At 41.8% G+C, this 17,967-nt stretch overlaps 2 protein-coding genes and 1 pseudogene across 4 annotated transcripts; 2 read left to right on the plus strand and 1 right to left on the minus strand.

The window, feature by feature from the left end:
* Nucleotides 1–1,730: 1,730 nt before the first annotated feature.
* LOC136551286 (probable BOI-related E3 ubiquitin-protein ligase 3) lies at nucleotides 1,731–2,999 on the plus strand. Its single transcript, XM_066542855.1, has 2 exons — nucleotides 1,731–2,383; nucleotides 2,481–2,999. The coding sequence occupies exons 1-2, from the start codon at nucleotides 2,189–2,191 to the stop codon at nucleotides 2,997–2,999; spliced, it is 714 nt and encodes a 237-aa protein (XP_066398952.1). The 5' UTR covers nucleotides 1,731–2,188.
* Nucleotides 3,000–11,725: 8,726 nt separating this feature from the next.
* On the minus strand, nucleotides 11,726–13,530 carry LOC136548368 (uncharacterized; annotated as a pseudogene).
* A 1,381-nt stretch (nucleotides 13,531–14,911) lies between these two features.
* Nucleotides 14,912–17,660, plus strand: LOC136551287 (E3 ubiquitin-protein ligase AIRP2-like). Of its 3 annotated transcripts, none has more exons than XM_066542856.1 (6): nucleotides 14,912–15,243; nucleotides 15,654–15,816; nucleotides 15,923–15,989; nucleotides 16,075–16,306; nucleotides 16,498–16,621; nucleotides 17,526–17,660. In XM_066542856.1, exons 1-6 carry the CDS (start codon nucleotides 15,155–15,157, stop codon nucleotides 17,637–17,639), a joined length of 789 nt encoding a protein of 262 aa, XP_066398953.1. In that variant the 5' UTR covers nucleotides 14,912–15,154; the 3' UTR covers nucleotides 17,640–17,660. The 3 variants fall into 3 exon arrangements, with proteins under 3 accessions (XP_066398953.1, XP_066398956.1, XP_066398955.1); XM_066542859.1 differs by lacking the exon at nucleotides 17,526–17,660 and adding an exon at nucleotides 17,246–17,285; XM_066542858.1 differs by lacking the exon at nucleotides 17,526–17,660 and having other exon boundaries at nucleotides 16,498–17,196.
* Nucleotides 17,661–17,967: the final 307 nt, after the last annotated feature.

Raw genomic sequence — 17,967 nt, forward strand, 5'->3', positions numbered from 1 at the left:
TATCCGACATCGTATTGAAGGGTTTTCTATTTTTTGAAATTTGAGTCTCATCACGCGATAAAATATGGTGCTGAAATTTTATATTATTTTTTCGAGCATCTTACTGTCCTCAAATGAAAAAACTCAAAACTACAAAGTTATAGATCTCATCGAAGTCTACAATTTACATATAAAAATTATCTTCATCCGACATCGTATTGAAGGGTTTTCTATTTTTTGAAATTTGAGTCTCATCACGCGTGAAACAATTTTGTCGTGTGATGAGACTCAAATTTCAAAAAATAGAAAACCCTTCAATACGATGTCGGATGAAGATAATTTTTATATGTAAATTATAGACCTCTATGAGATCTATAACTTTGTAGTTTTGAGTTTTTTCATTTGAGGACAGTAAGATGGTCGAAAAAATAATATAAAATTTCAGCACCATATTTTATCGCGTGATGAGACTTAAATTTTAAAAAATAGAAAACCCTTCAATACGATGTCGGATAAAGATAATTTTTATATATAAATTATAGACCTCGATGAGATCTACAACTTTGTAGTTTTGAGTTTTTTGAGGAAGTTAAGATGCTCGAAAAAATAATATAAAATTCTGACGCACCTAAAAATATCAAAAGTTACTGTTCACCCGCAAAACCGCGTAGAAGGTTGAAAGTTGAACTTTTTTGAGAGTTAGAGGACCAAAGTTGTCCGGTTTTGAAGTTCGAGGTTGAAATCCGAACTTTGCTGCAAGTTGGAAGGTGTAAATTAGACTTAACCCTTTAGTAGATGCATCTGCCTGGTCCTTCAGCAAGATGTCCTAGATCAACACCGATGGAAACTCTGCTCTTCTGATTCCTACAGCAGCAAGTCACCCTACCAAGCTTTTTTCTTGGGGACTACCAAATTTGCCCCATGGAAACCCTGTGTTTCTCCATTTGTCAAGGCCTAAATTCCATCTTCAGTTACTTCTGGATAATTTTCTCCCTTTTATTTGATTCCGATTGCCAAAGGACTCTAGCCCTGGTGGTCAGAGCTTTCCAGTGGCATACCCAAGTCCTGAGTTCGACTCCACGTGGGAATGAATTTCAGGCTGAGGGTAAAAAAAAACCCTCGTCGGCTGTTTGAAGTTATACACGTACAACTGCGGTGTCTTCAGAGATATGCACGTGGCCCACATGTCCTGGGCACCCTATGGCGTGTCCAAGCAGCCAGCCGTTGGGGGGGTTTTCTCGACCGGGCTAGGAAGAGAATTTCTTCTAACGCTAATGTCGTGGGGGCGGCTTTACCCCCACCCGCTGAGTTTTATTTTTATTTGATTCCGATTCCGATTTTTGGATAAAGATTGCTCCTTGGTAATCATGAGGAGGACTCGTAAAAGCTCCTTGCCCAGATGTTCGCCAAGGAATCTACAAACAATCTCAAGAATTTTGTCGGCACTTATGGCTGGTTTGTCTCTCCTACCAGGGGGTAGTTGCAGCAGTCGCTAGCCCAGAAGATCATTGTAAGTTTTCGGCCTTATAGGGTGAGGCATGGGATCACGGGTTTCTCGGTCGGTTTGACTGAAAGCTTCGTAGTGCAATACCATGGGGCGGTCTTTCCCCACCGGCTGAGTATTTGTTTGAAGTTAGGGTTTGTACATTTCCTCTTTTTTAACAAACGGATACATTGCTCTCCTGCATGTTCCAGAAAAAAAAAATCTCAACAATTTTCAAACTTCAGTTTTAGTTAAGGTTAATATAGATACTAAGCAAAGGATACTAGTGTTTAATACATCCTGTATTATTTGGCTAGTGCCAGCCTTTGGGCTATAGAATCCTCTACCAAATAAGTAGCAATTTATTTGGATGGAAGGAGTGTATCTCTTATTAAATACATAAGACAAGCATTTATGGGACAAACGTCACAAGGTTATCAATGGTAAGCTTGACTGACCTTGAGTTGAACAAAAACTTCCGGGGAGATGTATCTTTGGCAGTGAATAGGACAGGTAAAAATCTACCTAGACAGGTGACGTTCATGAACACTTCAGCTAAATAAATGAGTAGAGATAGCATACATCTTTCTCAAGGGATAGGGGACTACGGGAGTCACTAGTATTGATTATGCACCTCGAATCCCTTTTTTTCTATATAAGGAGGTATCCTTTGCACTAAACTTCGAACAAGTATCGGAGACACTGTCAGGTACTCAGGTGTCTGCAATGGACAACCTCAAAACCCATTCTGAAAATGCTGATCAACCTCATGGGCCACAAGCAAATGCCCTTTCTTTCGCTTTACCAACAGGTCAGGTCTTAGATAGTCATATGATTGGCCAACAGCACACAAATCTGTCATCATTTTGGTTCTCCCTTGAACAGCACAGGCTGCAGTTGGATCAGGTCCTTCAACTCCATGTAAGTGTTTATTTGCCCACCATTTTGGTTCTTAATTTTACCCTGATGTTGTCTAACTTATGCTCCTTATTTCATTTTTTTTCTTGAAAAAAATCAGAACGAACAGTTGCGGGTGTCACTGCAGCAGCAAATATCTATGCAGAACGCAACTCTTCTGAACCTTGTGGAATCTGTGACAAGAGATGTGCTGATGCAAAAGCATGATGAGATAGCCAGACTGCGAATAGAGCTGCAGAAGAAGCAAGAGGATCTAGAAACAACACTACATGATAGAGATGAGTGGATGAAGGTCGCTATGGCTGCATATGAAATTAGTCAGACACTTATCCGTATGCTTCGTACCGTGCAGCTGGAAGCGAATTCGCATGTTTCATCTAATGATCTAGATGCTCCAAGTTATAGAGGTGAAGCATCGAGCATGGCGAGAACAGCAGTGGAGACAACACAGCCCAATCTGATCTGTAAGGTTTGCAACTCTGGTAATGCCTGTATGCTTGTGTTGCCATGCCAACACCTCTGTGCATGCAAGCCGTGCGGAGCCTGGCTTGCGGCATGTCCAATCTGTGGTGCTGTGAAGACTGAAGCTATCGAGGCTCGATTTGTTTGTAAGAAGTAAAAACACCAGAACAGCAATCAGAATCCATTGTTTCGGATGCGTCTTATAAGGGCATGTCAGATTTCCTTTCTGTGTTAGGTTGTAGCCTTGTTCTGTTATGCTTTCTCGTATAATGTTCTGGTAGTCTTCATACTGATGCTATGTTTCTGGATTCTCAAAATGCTTTGGTATAGTTGCCATGGTGTCTTCAGTTACTATATGTTTCGAAGTATCTGTTCTTTCTCAGATGGAATTAACTTCCATTGAAGTATTGAACCATGGTCTCAGAGGAATCACGGTTCACCAGATTAGGGACAGAGTCTAAGTTGCTCTTGAACAATTGGTTGGCCAAAGTGCGCAACTTTATTGCTCTTGGGCAGTCTCTTCCATGGCTGCTCCATTTCTCTTGAGACGCCTATGCACAATCAGATGTCATGTGCCTGATTATCAGAAGTGAAGTAACACGACGTCCCGTCTCTGTTTCTCTTTCTCTTACAGTTAATTTTTCACCTCAATCTACCCTAATGCATGTAGATTGAGGTGGATTGAAGTGCAAGTAAAAAAAAATTTGCAGGTCTGTAAGGACGATTTTCGATTTCACCATGAGACCAACGTTGGGTTGAGATTGAGAGGGATAACATTTGATTTCACCACGAGACCAACGTTGGGTCCGGATCAAAGTTTAGAGTGCACTATTTTTTTCACTTAACTTATATATACTTAAGCATGAATTTATCAAGAGGAAATAGTTTATATGACAAAAAAAACGTCATGTTGGTTACCATTGCGTTGCTATCTTCTTTCACAGGTTCTGTTGTTATCTTCTTTCACAGGTTCTCAGTCTGTCAGGGTGTCGAGGCACTGGGCCTATGTACCTTTTTTCTCCTGTTTTTTCTTTCTTTTGCTGTTGTGTGTCTTAGGAACCGCTGTGGTAATCCTAGGATTACTGGGGTGTCCTTGTACCGTTTCAAACTCTACTTTCTTTTAATGAAAAACGTACCATCAAGGCCAATAGGCTAACTTACATCAACTAGACAGCCAAGACAGAAGAGGTATACGGCAACTGGATGATGATCTACGGTAGTTCCTACTGGTGCCAGATAGAACGCGTGAAATAAATGTGGGGGAAACGTCACTGCAGCTACTGCTTAAATAGCCAGAAGCAACAGTTTTAAGGAGGCGCTGACCAGATGGGACAATTTAGGATGTCTGCATGACTACATTAGCTGGGCCGAGGAGAGGATGGAGTGATGCTCCGGTTGGCCCACTCAAGAAGGAATGCAGGGTGGGGTGGGGTGGGTGGGTGCGAGCGAGCAGTGAGAGGGGTTTTGAGCCCATGCTACTCATTTTCTTTATTTATTAGTTTCAGCTTGATTTCAAAAAACAAGCTATTTATATTTCCCAAAAGTGTTTTGTTTTAATTTACATGCAGATAAACTATGTAGGCAGAGATTTTTACAAGAAAGAAAAATCCTGTAATTCAATATCGTGCTTGTATTGTTTGAGTGCACACAAGGCTTCTCTTTGTGTAAATAGCCGGTTGTTAATGATAAAGGTATTCTTTTGCTGTTAGTGATCTCATGCTTTTCTTATCTTTCATCTAATTCAAAATTAAGAATAACCCTCAAAATACCAGGATGTCGCTTCCTACGTTTATTTTTATTTCCTTACCAAAAATGTTTAATTTTAATCACCTAAAAAGCAAAGAGGCGTTTTGAAAGATACATAAAATTCAAATTATTTCTCAGTCGTTGCAAAATTATCAATGGGTTCAGTTTATTGTTATATATTTGAAATTTCGTTAATTTCATACAGTGACAATAATAGCTTGTGGATTATTAATTTATTTTGAGATTAAAAAATAGTAGAAAATTTTGAAAGGACTGTTAGATCTACTAAATGAGAATGAGGACCAACTAATTTTTCGCTGAAATTTGGCTTATGCTGATGCTTATGATGATTTGTTTTGAGAGAAAAACACCGTTTGTTCGCTTAAAAGTACTGTTGAAGTAGTGCTGAAGAACAGGACGGTTCTAGACATTGGTTCCTTATAAGAGAAGTATATGACAACCGGATGACAACCTACAATATGGTTGAGGAGTATCGATGATATATAGGGTGTGGTGCTAGGTTAATGAGGAAACAATAGCCGGAATAGAGGGAAACGTCACTATCGATACTATTTATTAAATGGTAGGGAAGCAGAGTTTTGAAAAAGGGGTTGACCATAACACGACAATTTTAGAGTGTTTGTCATAGTTATGAAAACAATGGTCCTATAATGTTATTTTTGTGACTTTATGATCTAAGTTTATTGGGTTGATTCCACAATTCTAATAAGTATATTTTATGATTGTACGATCATATTAGTTACAGTCCTATCACAGTACCATCAAAGTTCCGATCTGATTTAGGGTCAAGATTTTGACAACCTTATTGTCTATGGTAGCTAGACCGAGGCGAGGATGGCGTCAAGCTCTGGTGCATCTACTACACACCACATTGTAGACATGGAGATTCCCTCAAGGTTTAGAGAAAACTAGGAGATTTTTTTTCTTTTTGCCCATGCTATGCATTTCGTTTTTATCTACATTCCAAGTTGATGTGACAAGTCTAGCAATTTATTTCCTAAAAGTATTTGTTTTAGTTGCATTTAGTCAAACTATTTAGGCATACTTTTCAAAATAAGGAAAATCTTGGAATTTTGATATTTTGCTTGCGTTGTTTCATGTAAACGTGATTCTTTTGTTGTTAATAATATTATACTTTTTTTTATAATTCCTACTATATTGGTTTATGCAATTGATTTCATATACTAAGGCCCCGTTTAGTTCCACCCAAAACCCAAAATTTTTTGCGCAGTACTCGTCACATCGAATTTTATGGCATATGCATGGAGTACTAAATGTAGACGAAAAAAAAACTAATTGCACAGTTGGATGAGAAATCGCGAGACGAAACTTTCGAACCTAATTAGTCCATAATTAGACACTAATTACCAAATACAAACGAAAGTGCTACAGTACCCAAAACCCAAAAAATTCCGGATCTAAACGGGGCCTAACATCATTTGTATATTAAGAGCAACTCCTAGGATATATTTGGAAATTGCTTCAAAATTTCAAAACTAAACTACGATTAGTAATTGCTCATGTTTCTTTCCTTCGAAAAATATTTCATCTTCTAAAACCAATAGAGTCAATTTTAAACTTCCATACTAACATCGTTTCTATGTTATTAAGAGTAAGTCTTAGGATGTATATAGAAATTACTTCAAAAAGTCTTTACTAAATTATGCTCAGTAATTATTCATGTTTGTTTCCTTTAGAACTATTTCATCTTCTAAAACCAAGGGAGGCATTTTAAAAGTTACAATGAAATTCAAATAACTTTTCGGACGTTCAAAATTCATAGGTTGATACTTGAACTTATTCTTATATACTTTTTTTATTAATTCATCAATCTAGATACAACGCCACCCAAGTCCTAGCTTGCTAGTTTTCTTTCTCCTATTTGTTTCGATCAATCGGTTTCATATTTTTCTATTCATTAACATTAAAAATAGTGGATTGTGGAAACATCCTCAGAACTACTAAAAAATTTGAGGATCAATCCGAAATTACAAGGTTTTATTTATTGATCACCACTTAGCTATTATTGGCAATTGTTGTTTTCTCTATCCTTACTTGTAGTATGGATTTGTGGCTTTTTCCAAGTGTCTCGCTTATAAGCATATACTTTTGAAAGCCATAATAGTAAAGTCTAGTCCTATGTAGTAAATTAAACTTCATTGCACATCAAGTTCAAAATGGTCATATAACTTTTATTTATTGTTGTTTATAGGATTCAAACATCCTAGTTGTTCAGTAAACAATAAGAGGCCGCATGGTATAACTCTAACTCTAACTAAAACAACTTCAGTTGTCACCTCTTTGATGAAATAGTTTTTTCTAGCTCCAACTTCACTAATTAGAAAATTGTTTGTTAAAACTTCTAGTAGATAAAATGGATGAAATGCCCATTATGCTCTTCAATTTTTCTCTCTTTCTTTTTTCCTTCCTTTTTCTTCCTTTATTTATTGCTCCTTTAATAGTTTTTTTTAATTTCTCCTCCCATTTATCTCTTCCTCTCCCATTTCTATCTCTCTCACACCCACCAAATCTGTCGTGCTTCCTCACCGACCTCATCTCCCTCGCTGCCTCATCTCCCCTACCGCACTCACCCACCTCACTTACCACACCGCGCTCACATACCCACGGCTTCCACATCTCTATCCTATTATCGCACCTTGTCTTGGCCTCCCGCTCAAGACTGACCGTCGTCCGCTGAAAACTCCGTCTCAGCCTTGACCGTTGTTGAACGCGTGGTCACGAGCCATTGCTACCCACGAGCACAAAAGGTCATCTCCATATGTGCCCTGCAGGTTGGAACCAAGTGAAGCTTGTTTTTTTTCGCTCCACCTCCACCCACGAGACTCTAGTTATCGCGACTTCAGGAGCTTCACGCCCGAAGTTGTTTCTGCGAAGGCCATTTTCGTTGGCGTGGCACAAAAATTGAAGCTGTTTTGGAAACTATACCAAACACACCTTAAGTTCAACCATGGTTCCTTCAAGAAAATAGAAATAGAAAAAAAGATGAGTAAAATCCACTATAGGTCCTTGAACTTGTTCCGCAATGTCATCAAGGTCCATGTACTTAGGAAACCAGGTTTACAGGTCCTTTAACTCGCTAAATGTATCATTTACATCCAAAACCGGGTTTGAGAGGCTGTTTTGTCCAGCCTGGACTGCCACGCTAGCCTGCAGGTAGAAAGGGAGGGAAATCTCCCGCCATTTTGTTGGTTGTTTTATAGTCTTCCCCCTGGCCATATTGCTTTCTCCCTCCTTTTATGTATGTGGTCCTCATTTCCTCAGCCCCACTCTCTTTCCCCATTCTCATTCTTCTCCACCAGGCACCAGGATGCCACGGCTGCCCCTTCGATCTCGAGCTCTAGGAAGCAGCGGCCAAGGTTGAGGCCAGACCTCCCCCTGATCTGGTGCAACAAGTCTGGGAAGGTGAAAGGTCCTTGTTTGATTTTGGTAATTGAGTTACAACCTAGGTGGACTAATTGTGTTTATGTGAGATACACAGGTGATTAGTCTATAGGTATATGTGTGTGAGCAACATATGCCATGAAGGTGAAAATGGCTTAGAAATGTTGCAAAGCTCACACATGTGATGATGAAGGAGCTTAAATGCACATGAGACATGACACTGAGTCATGTGATCAAGGTGGAGAAGATCAAGACAAGACTTGGCTTGATGGACTGGTTGCAAGCATGAAGGGCAAGTCAAAGGCTTTGAAGTGATGGACCGCATGGCGGTGAAGCTTGAGCAAGACTTGGCGTCGATGGACGATGGCAACGGTGAAGAACAAGTAAAGTCAAGATCGATGAACCAATATGATCACATGATGATATGAAGTGGATCATATCATTGTTGATCGTGTTGGTGCATGTGTTGCATCGACATTGGAGGAGATGGAATGGAATGCGCAAGGCAAAGGTATAACCTAGGGCATTTCATTTCACCGGTCATAGGTGTGTAGAGAAGTTTATGACCGGGTTTAGGATAGATGGCCATACTATCAAGAGGGGCAAACTTGTTTGCATATCAGTCATCTAGTGCCACTCGAGTGATCTAACTTTGCATCGTCACTAGGATCGAGTGGCGTGGTAAGTTGAGTGGCTAACATCCTTTGGAAAATGATTGTGAAAAGCTAACACACATACACATGGCGGTGTACACTTGGTGGTGTTGGTACATTTACAAAAGAGATAGAGTTGGAGTTGATGTGGATCAACTTGGTGAAGAAACTCCATCGGCGGAGTGTCCGCCCGTAGAGTGCGGACAGTCCGACGATGCCACCGGCGCCCTACACAGAAAAGATAGAGTCTCACTAGGTGCACCAGACGCTGGCACTAGAAGTGACCGGACGCTGGCAAGGCGCATCCGGTCAGGCTAACGCATGATGATGCAGGAGCTGGAGTTTGACCGGACACTGGGCTGCGTCCGATCACGTGCGACCGGACGCGTCCGGTCAAGGTCGGTACCTTACTATAAATGACCGGACGCTGAAGGTCCAGCGTCCGGTCAGTTGAAGCTGCTGCGTCCGGTCAGAAGATGACCGTTGAGATCGGAAGAATGCCGTTGAACGCAGGTGACATGTGGCTATCATCGGGCGATCGGACGCTGAGGTCCAGCGTCCGGTCAACACGACCGGAGCGTCCGGTCGACCCGACAGTTGCCCAGTGAAGGGGTAACGGCTAGTTTAGCCCTTGGGGCTATAAGTAGAAGTGGCCTTTGGCCATGGCTGGTGCTGAGCACCTAAGGGGACTTAGTGTCTATGCTTGTGAGTGCTTGAGAGCCCTCCATCACACATATGCTTGATAGTGATCATTCGATTGTGTGAGTGAGCGATTCTAGTACGAGTGCATCGTGAGGTTGCATCAAGTGGCACTAGGTGATCGAGTTGCAAGCTAGTGGTGCTTGTTACTTTTGGAGGTTGCCACCTCCTAGATGGCTTGGTGGTGGTCTCCGTCGAAGCCTGCAAGAAGCTTGTGCGGCGCTCCGAAGAAGTGCTTGTGAGGGGCATTGTGCTTGCCCCGTGGGAGCCGCGAAGAGCAACTCTAGTAAAGCGTGTCATTGAGCTACCCTCACTCAAGGGGTAGGTTCTTGCGGCGCCCGACGTGCGGACTTAGCGGGTGATGCTAATTAGCCACCGAACCACCAAGTGAGCGGTCGACACAACGAGGACTAGCGTGTTGGCAAACACGTGAACCTCGGGAGAAAAATCATCGTGTCAACCTTGTTCTTCCCGTTGGTTTGCATCCCCATTACACAAGCTTGCAATTACTTTTATACATATTAAGCTTGTGTAGTTGCTCTTGTAATTAGATAGCTTGTGTAGCTTGCTAATTACCTTCTTGATTGTGTAGCATAGAAGTAGCTCCCTTGCGTGGCTAATTTGGTTTTAGTAACCTTGTTAGTCACATTTCTTAGTTTGTGTAGCTAAGTATTTACGCTCTCTAATTAGGCATTGGTTGCCTTGTTATTGAGCATTGCTAGTGAGCTTAGTTAGCTTTGTGCTTTTGCTTATTAGCATGTGTAGGAGCTCACTTGTTGCTTAAAGTACTAGTGGCATAGGTTTGTGTAACCTTGCTCCTAGAATTGTTTAGAAGAGCTCTAGCTAGCCCGGCACCTTAGTTGCATAATTAGTATCTTTGCAAGGTGCTAGTGAACATATATAGAGGGGTGTAGTCTTGGCTAGACCGATAGTTTTAATTCCGTACTTATTTCGGTTAGCCAACATGATTAAGTTTCAAAAAGGACTATTCACCCCCCCTCTAGTCGCCATCTCGACCCTTCAGAAGGCTGAGGTGGTTGAGTGCCTGTCAATGATGATATTGAATCCAAACCGCATCTTCTTCGTATGCCCCTATCATCAGGTATTGCTTCAATCTTGATTTGCCAGCAGTTCAGTCGCCTTGGAGTTTAATGCCTTCTATTGTTCTTTCTTGTCAAAGGGAAGGATGTGGTTGCCTGTTTTTCTATTGGGAGGCAGACTACATGGATCTGTTGGGCAGGCTAAAATGTGCATAAGAAAAGGAGAGCAGATTCAAGATGTATAAGATGAGTCCAAGGTTGAAGGCTTGCTGAAACTCGAGGAGGAAGATGGAGATGTCACGAATGTGCTTTCTATGTTAGTGGGCACAGCTAAGGTTGTAGTATCATTATATAAGGTCTTGGTACTTCTGTGTGGTTGTGGTGTTGTGGCTTTATTGTGCATTATCTTTGTTCTGTTGAAGAAATGAACAACATTAGAGTGTAGGCTGACAGCCTTAGTGGCTATGAAATGAATGTAGTCAATCCTAGTGCTATGTATGAACTCAATCCTTTGTTATGTATCAATAAGATTTCTTGCAATTCATATGTATGTAAGCACAGATCAGATAAAAAAACATACAATTATTCAAATCAGTTAAACAACAAGAGTGAAAATGTCACTGATCATTACTTCCAAATAACAGTCAGCATCCATACGGAGGTTTGGTGCTACCATAGCATAGAAGCCAGACTTAGATCATTTGACACTTAAAAAGAGTTATGGACCCATTACATATTACACACAATGAGCCCATCTTAAACATGTCACTATCGTTAGTAAACTAACACATCCAACACACAGACCTCACAACAGGTTTGTAACTGTGTGTGTGCCACCAAAAGGTGTACCCAAAAGCTATTAACAAAATGGTTAATGGTTGCACCATGCCCATCAGTTTAGGTTTGGTGCTGCAGCAGAACCAAGATCTGTTGCAGGATCTTTGTTCTTTGGTGGATTTTTCCTCTTCTTTGAAGGTTTCTCTCTGGCAGAAGTGCCATTCTTCTTCTTTGCCTGATTCTTGCTCTTGGACCTTCCTTGTTTTGTTGCTGTGGTGAGGACAAGTGGCCTTGTAGTGGGCTGGTTGTTGTCGATGAATGATGAGGAAGGGAGAGGCCAATGATCAAGTGACACATTCACAGGATCTGCTACTTACAAGAAGATGAAGACAAGTGGCCATGAATTGTGCTGCATTAATCACAATGGAATTGTGCTACAAGTAGTTCACCTATGCTAACATCTGGGACAACATGGTTTCTTGGACCTCCAATGGTTGCACTATGGGCTGTAGGTGTTGTTCTAGCATCACTTCCTCTGTGCCTTGCTATGTATAGGTTGCATTCTCTTCTTCCTTATCTCCTGTTGTTGCTGTAAAAGATGTTGGATGCCTTCTCACTTGTTGTTTTGGCCTGATGCCTACCTTCTTCAGTGGACATCCCTTGGAATTGTGGTTAGGCTCATGGAACCAGGAACAGTGAATGATGATGCCATGCCTAGACATTGAAGGTCCATTTTTCCCTGAATCTCATGGGGTTGCTTCCTCCTAGATTTGGGTGGCCTTCCTATCTTCTTCTCATATATTGGAGGCTCAATATTAGGACCATTCATTTTCATCTAGTTGGTCTTGTCAGAACATGGCATCACATTGAATCCATACACAGCACTATAAGTTTCAGTAGTGTAGCATTGAGGTATGACATCTTCAGTAGGGATCCTTTCATGTCTCAAGCAAGACATGGCATGACTACAGGGAATGACAGTCAAGTTCCACCTCCTGCAGTCATAGTGCTTGTCATAAATTTTAACTGTGTACTGGTAATCTCTATCCTTCACTTCAAAAACACCTCTACCAGTAGGAGAAACATAACAAGTGTTGGCCCACTCTGAGTTCTGGAGAATTTTCTTCCTAATCTTGGGATAGATAGGGCCTAGCCACTTGTCATGAACATCCTGCTGCTTGTTGTACACCCTGTTCATTAATTGGTCTTTGATCTTCATAATCATGTTGAGGATGGTCTTAATGTGACATCCATCCAAGCAAATGATAGGCCAGCAGCCAGCTAGGAACCCCCTTTTGCATGCATCAAGTGAGAAATACATGTGACTAAAATGGCCATCATTGAGACCAACATAGAAAATGCTTCCTAGGTTTGACCTCCTCAGTTCATTACCAAAATCCCACAACAGATTGAACTGCTCAAGCTCATCACCATATATCCTATCCATAGACATTCTCCTTGCCCTAGCTAACTTGCTCCTGGAGGTTGTCAGGTTCCTGTCCTTCTGCACAATCCTTGCAAAATTGCCTAGTGTCATCTTGCTATCTTCTCTAAAGGTCTCAGTGTACTTCTTTGATAGCCACTTGGCTGTGCACCTCTTGAGAACCCATTCCTTCCTATAGTTGTGCTCTCCCACATAAGTTTTGACCATGAATGCCTTAGTTCTATTGTCTAATGAAGCATACAATGTCTAGGGGCAGCCAACAGCACAATGAGCCCCAACACTGCTCCTGTCATTCCTAGGCATCCTAATGTCAACTCTGTGTTTTAGGCTATACTCTATGATGGATTTTCTTAGGAGCTCCACACTAGAGAATATCTTGCCTACCTTAAAGGTTGGATTGACTAGATCCTCAGGGTTGAATGATTTGAACTTCAACTTCACTTGGCCTTCTCCATCGGAGTCATCAGGCAAATCCACATCACCATTTGAACCACTAGATGCCTCATCCTTGGGACTAGATGATTCTCCTTGTGATGTACCAGCTAGTGACTTAGCCTTCTTTGCCTTCTTCCTCTTTCCTAAACCCTCATCCACAACCTCTTCATCTACATTGTCCTCAAATAAGTCATCATCACCATCTTCAAAGTCATAATCACTATCATCATAGTTTGATCCTTCTGTGTCTACTCCCTGATCTTCTTCCTTCCTCGGCAACTAGCTAGAAAAGTCTGATAGCTTCTCCATTAGGTTCTTATCCACATAATTGACCTTAACAGGGCTCACAACCTTGGGTAAATCAGCAACTGGATTGATTACAACATCATCCCAAATGTTGTTGTTACCTATCTGGTTGTACTGATCAAGATATAGCACGAAATTGTTCACCCTACCAATAATTTGTTTCATGACTAAGGTATCATCATTAGATTCAATGATTCTAAGGCCATCATGCAACTGTTTGCTGAGCAAAAGCCAATACACCTTAACCTTGCCAACCACATAATCAAGCTACAATAGGAGGTCTTCTATCCAAAAAAGCACCACAATTCGGCTTCCAAGCCATCTTCCCAAGTGACTTAATTTACCATCAACATAGGTTTTGTTCACACCCTGACCGCATGAAAAAACCCCATGATGGACTCCTAGCGAGAATTTGTTCGAATTGGGACCTAAATTACACAGAGCTTCAGTGAACTAGACAATCCTAACCAAACACCAACTCCATCAAAACCCTAAAATCACTAATTTACCCAACAATCCAACTACATGACAGTAACCATAGACCGTAACATTGACAAAGAACCACTGAAACAAGGCGATTAGGGTTCCGACGAACTCACCGTAGTCTGACGGCGGCTCGCCATCAAGGCGAAACCTGGCAACCATGGCTCCTGCAGCGCCGAAGCCAGCCGCCTACAGGGGTTGCGCCCTCCCTCGTCGTCGCCACAGCAGCACCAGCTGCCTGCGGGGGTCGCGCCCTCTCCCGTCGCCGCCGCACCAGTCTTCAGCAGCTCCGTCCCGCGCGTAGCCAAGTCCCGCGCGTAGCCTGTGCCTGCAGCACCAAAGCTAGCCGCCAGCGAGGGTCGCGCCCTCTCCCGTCACCGCCGCAGCGCTCTGTCCCGCGCGTCGCCACTCCCGTTGTCTCCGCCTACTCCAGGACGAAGCAGGCCCACCAAATGAAACGCAGCACACACGGGGCCTTTTTGCATATTCTGCTCAGGTCCAAGCTGGTCAGATCGAGTCAACCAGGCCAACGTGGCAGTCCAGGCGGGACAAAACAGCCTCCCAAACCCGGTTTTGGATGTAAATGATACATTTAGCAAGTTAAAGGATTTGTAAACCTGGTTTCCTAAGTACATGGATCTGGATGACATTGCGGAACAAGGTCAAGGGCCTACGGTGGATTTTACTTAAAAAAAGATCTTAGAATTCAGGGGATGCTACACTTTTCGTTGATTTCCTTCCGTAGAAATGATAAGAGCAAATGTTTGAAACACATAAATTTCATAGAAATTACACAAAATCTGTTTATTTTTTTTAAAACATAGAAATTGATTTTTTTTTGCCGTGTTACCTAAATTCCTATTCGAGAATGCAGGGAGTAAAGAGCCAATTGAATTTTTTACCATCAACGGCGATGAAAACGGCCTTTACGGTCTCCGCAATGAATTGAATAATATAATCACGCGATTCTAGGCCGTAATCGCTGCGTCTCCGCGACCCATCAACAGATGAGATTATTATAATCGTACAAAGGAAAAGATTTGCACATCCGAAGTACGAACAATCCAAAAGGGTTCCCCAAAGTCCATCCTTCGGTCTTTCCGTCTCCACAAGCTTCTTCATCTTCTCCTCCGTCCTTCTCTCTCCCTTCACCTTTCTTAGCCCTCTCTCTCCCCCCACCCTGACGGAAAGCTGCGAGCTTTCTCTCTCTACCCCAGGGAGGAGAAGGAAGGCAGCTGGCACAGTCTATTGGCGTCGGGGGCCGGCGATCGAGAACTCGGGTTCTTGGTGGGAGGGCGGCCGGTCCATGGCGCAGCGGGGCGAGCTGGGGCGGCAGCTCCCGCTGAGAGGCCCCCTCAAAGCCCTAGAGGCAGACATCCACCACGCTAACGCCATGTAAGCATCCCTACCTCTCACCCTGCCCTGGATTGTGCGCTATTTTGGGCATTTCTCTCCTCGCTTGCGCCTTGGATTATATTTTTCTTATGACCACGCGCGCTGAAATTGGGGAAAGTGCCCAGTTTGGAAAGGCCGTAATTTGTCGACTCCCAGCGTAGGGTGGTAATTTAGTAAATTCACTCCAATTAATCAACGAATAGAGTAATTTTGGGAGTTCACCTGCGGTTATGCTAGGAATTTGGGAAAAACACAATCGGTATGTTGGCCAGCCATAATCCATTGCATTTCTGATGAATGCTTCTTTGGCGTAACGATTTTTTCTCTCTTATGTGTTCTTCAATTCAATGCTGCTGTGATGATTGGTTAGGTTGGACAGTTTCAACTTACTGCTGGTTTGCAAATTCCAGGGCGGATGCCGTTCAGAGGAATTATGGTGGAGCATGTGTGCAGATGAGGCTGTCGTTCAGCTCCCTGGCTCCATTCTTCTTGTACTTCATCCAATGGCTGGACTGCGGCTGCTGTTATGCTCTTCCCAGCTATTTAGGACTGTTTCACATTCTCATATGCAAGGTAAAACTGCAGTATGTAGTTTTGGAATTTGGGCCTGTTATATTTGTTTCTCTGTACAGGAGGCCAGGGTGTCGGGAATTAAATTCTTCATGTTTTGTTTACACAGGTTTATGCTGATGGAGATAGCTCAGTGTCGACATATGAAAGGCGGGCAAGCCTTAGGGAATTCTATGGTAATCTCTAGCCTACATGGGCATTTTCTAACCTCCACATCAATCTGCTTTGGACTTGAACTCTCATAAGTTTCTTGCATTGCAGCAATTATCTATCCTATTCTGCAGCAGCTTGAGAGTAGTTTGATCAAGAGGGACCTGAAGGGGAAGGGTCGATGCAAAGATATAGTGAGTAGGAGAAGGATGGAGGATTGGAAAAAGCTTTCTGGTAAGGATCTGGAAAGGGAGGATGAATGTGGGATTTGCATGGAGGCATGCACCAAGATGGTCCTGCCTAATTGCAGTCATGCAATGTGCATAAAGTGCTATAGAGATTGGTAATTGCCTTTCATAATTTTTACTATCTGTATGTGAATTTGAACAGGCTTATGCAATTTGGATATGGATTCTGAGTCTAATTATAGCGCTATATTTTAGTTGTTTAATAATACAATGTATGCCCATGTGTTATAACTTTTTTTGCCTTCTATTCATAGCTTTGCTTAATGTTATCTTGTTGTTGGTATAGGTATAAGAGATCGGAGTCTTGCCCTTTCTGCCGAGGAAGCCTCAAAAGAATCCGCTCAAGAGACCTTTGGGTGCTTACAAATTACAATGATGTCATTGACCCTGCACATTTAGAAAGAGAAAACGTGAGGCATTTCTATAGTTATATTGACAGCTTGCCCCTAATACTTCCTGATAGTATTTTCTTTTTCTATTATGATTATCTACTATAATGCGGAAGCAACATACATCAAATGTGTAAATTGTGAAAGTAGATGAAATCCATAGATGCATGGCCCTCACTTCACTTTGACCACATGCATGTGTATTTACTCACAGGGTACTAATGTAACATTAATGCAACCATGAATAAAATTGTTAGGAGATATTCATTATATTGTCAAGTGAATGCCTTTTCAATTCTTTCTACCATGCCCATATCATGGTAGATAAAAAAATCTCTTAATTCGGATCCGTCTCAATTTTTTTCTAGGCTTCTGTGAATGAAGCTACCCCATTTTTGTTCATTTTCCATAATGTATTGTTTTAATTGTATCAAGCAAGTGCATCCTGACATGAACATTTTTTAGCCAAGCATTAATTATTCACACAGGTTATTACATTTTATCATTTTGAAATATACCAAGTGTTTATTTGGAACTACAAGAGCAGGTCAACTCTGGTTGTGTTATCAAATTGATTGGACTGAATGAAGAAACAATACTGTATATCTGTTTATATTCAATCATACCTCCTAGTACTTGAGACAGGTCATGGCATGAGAAGTAAATGGCCCTGTTTGTTTCGCTGAAATTTGGCTGCTGCTGATGTTGATTTATTGTGAGAGAAAAACACTGTTCCTTCGCTGAATGTACTGCTGAAGTAGTGCTAAAAAACAAGGTAAAGGTCTTGCGCACAGTACTTACAAAATGCCCTGCTACAAATAATGCACCTGTGCATCTGCGATGTGAAGTTTGGTTTAACGAAATGTGTGGATACGGTCGGTTTTGTGGCAATTTAACATTTTCTTCAGGAACTGTGTTTTCACAGTTGTCAAACGGCGACAACAGGGGGAGCCTCAGGCGCTTCTGCTTCAACGAGATCTTTCTTTGGTCCTACGAGATGAAAAGGGGGAGGTCATTTACATTTTCTTCTTCTAAATAAGCATGGTTGATCATAACGTGTAAGCACGTCTATGCTTTAGAAGTAGCTTGAGAAATATCATTTTTTCGGAAGTGAAATTAGAATCATGGTTCACTTACAAACTTAATTAATCTGATGTATTACTAATAACCTTCATTGTCATCATAGTACATTTCAGTCTTGTCTCTTATCTTTTCTAAAAGGGTTGATAGGTTGATAGTATTTATTTACAGCCTACGGTAATAGAGAAATATTTGGGCGACTTATATTATTCATTAGACTAAAGAGGCCATATATGACCTTTAAATAAAATGGGTTGATTCATGACAAGTTGACTTTTGAGGCCACG

This window comes from Miscanthus floridulus, chromosome 4 (genome assembly GCF_019320115.1).
Source record: "Miscanthus floridulus cultivar M001 chromosome 4, ASM1932011v1, whole genome shotgun sequence".
Taxonomy (NCBI): Eukaryota; Viridiplantae; Streptophyta; class Magnoliopsida; order Poales; family Poaceae; genus Miscanthus; species Miscanthus floridulus.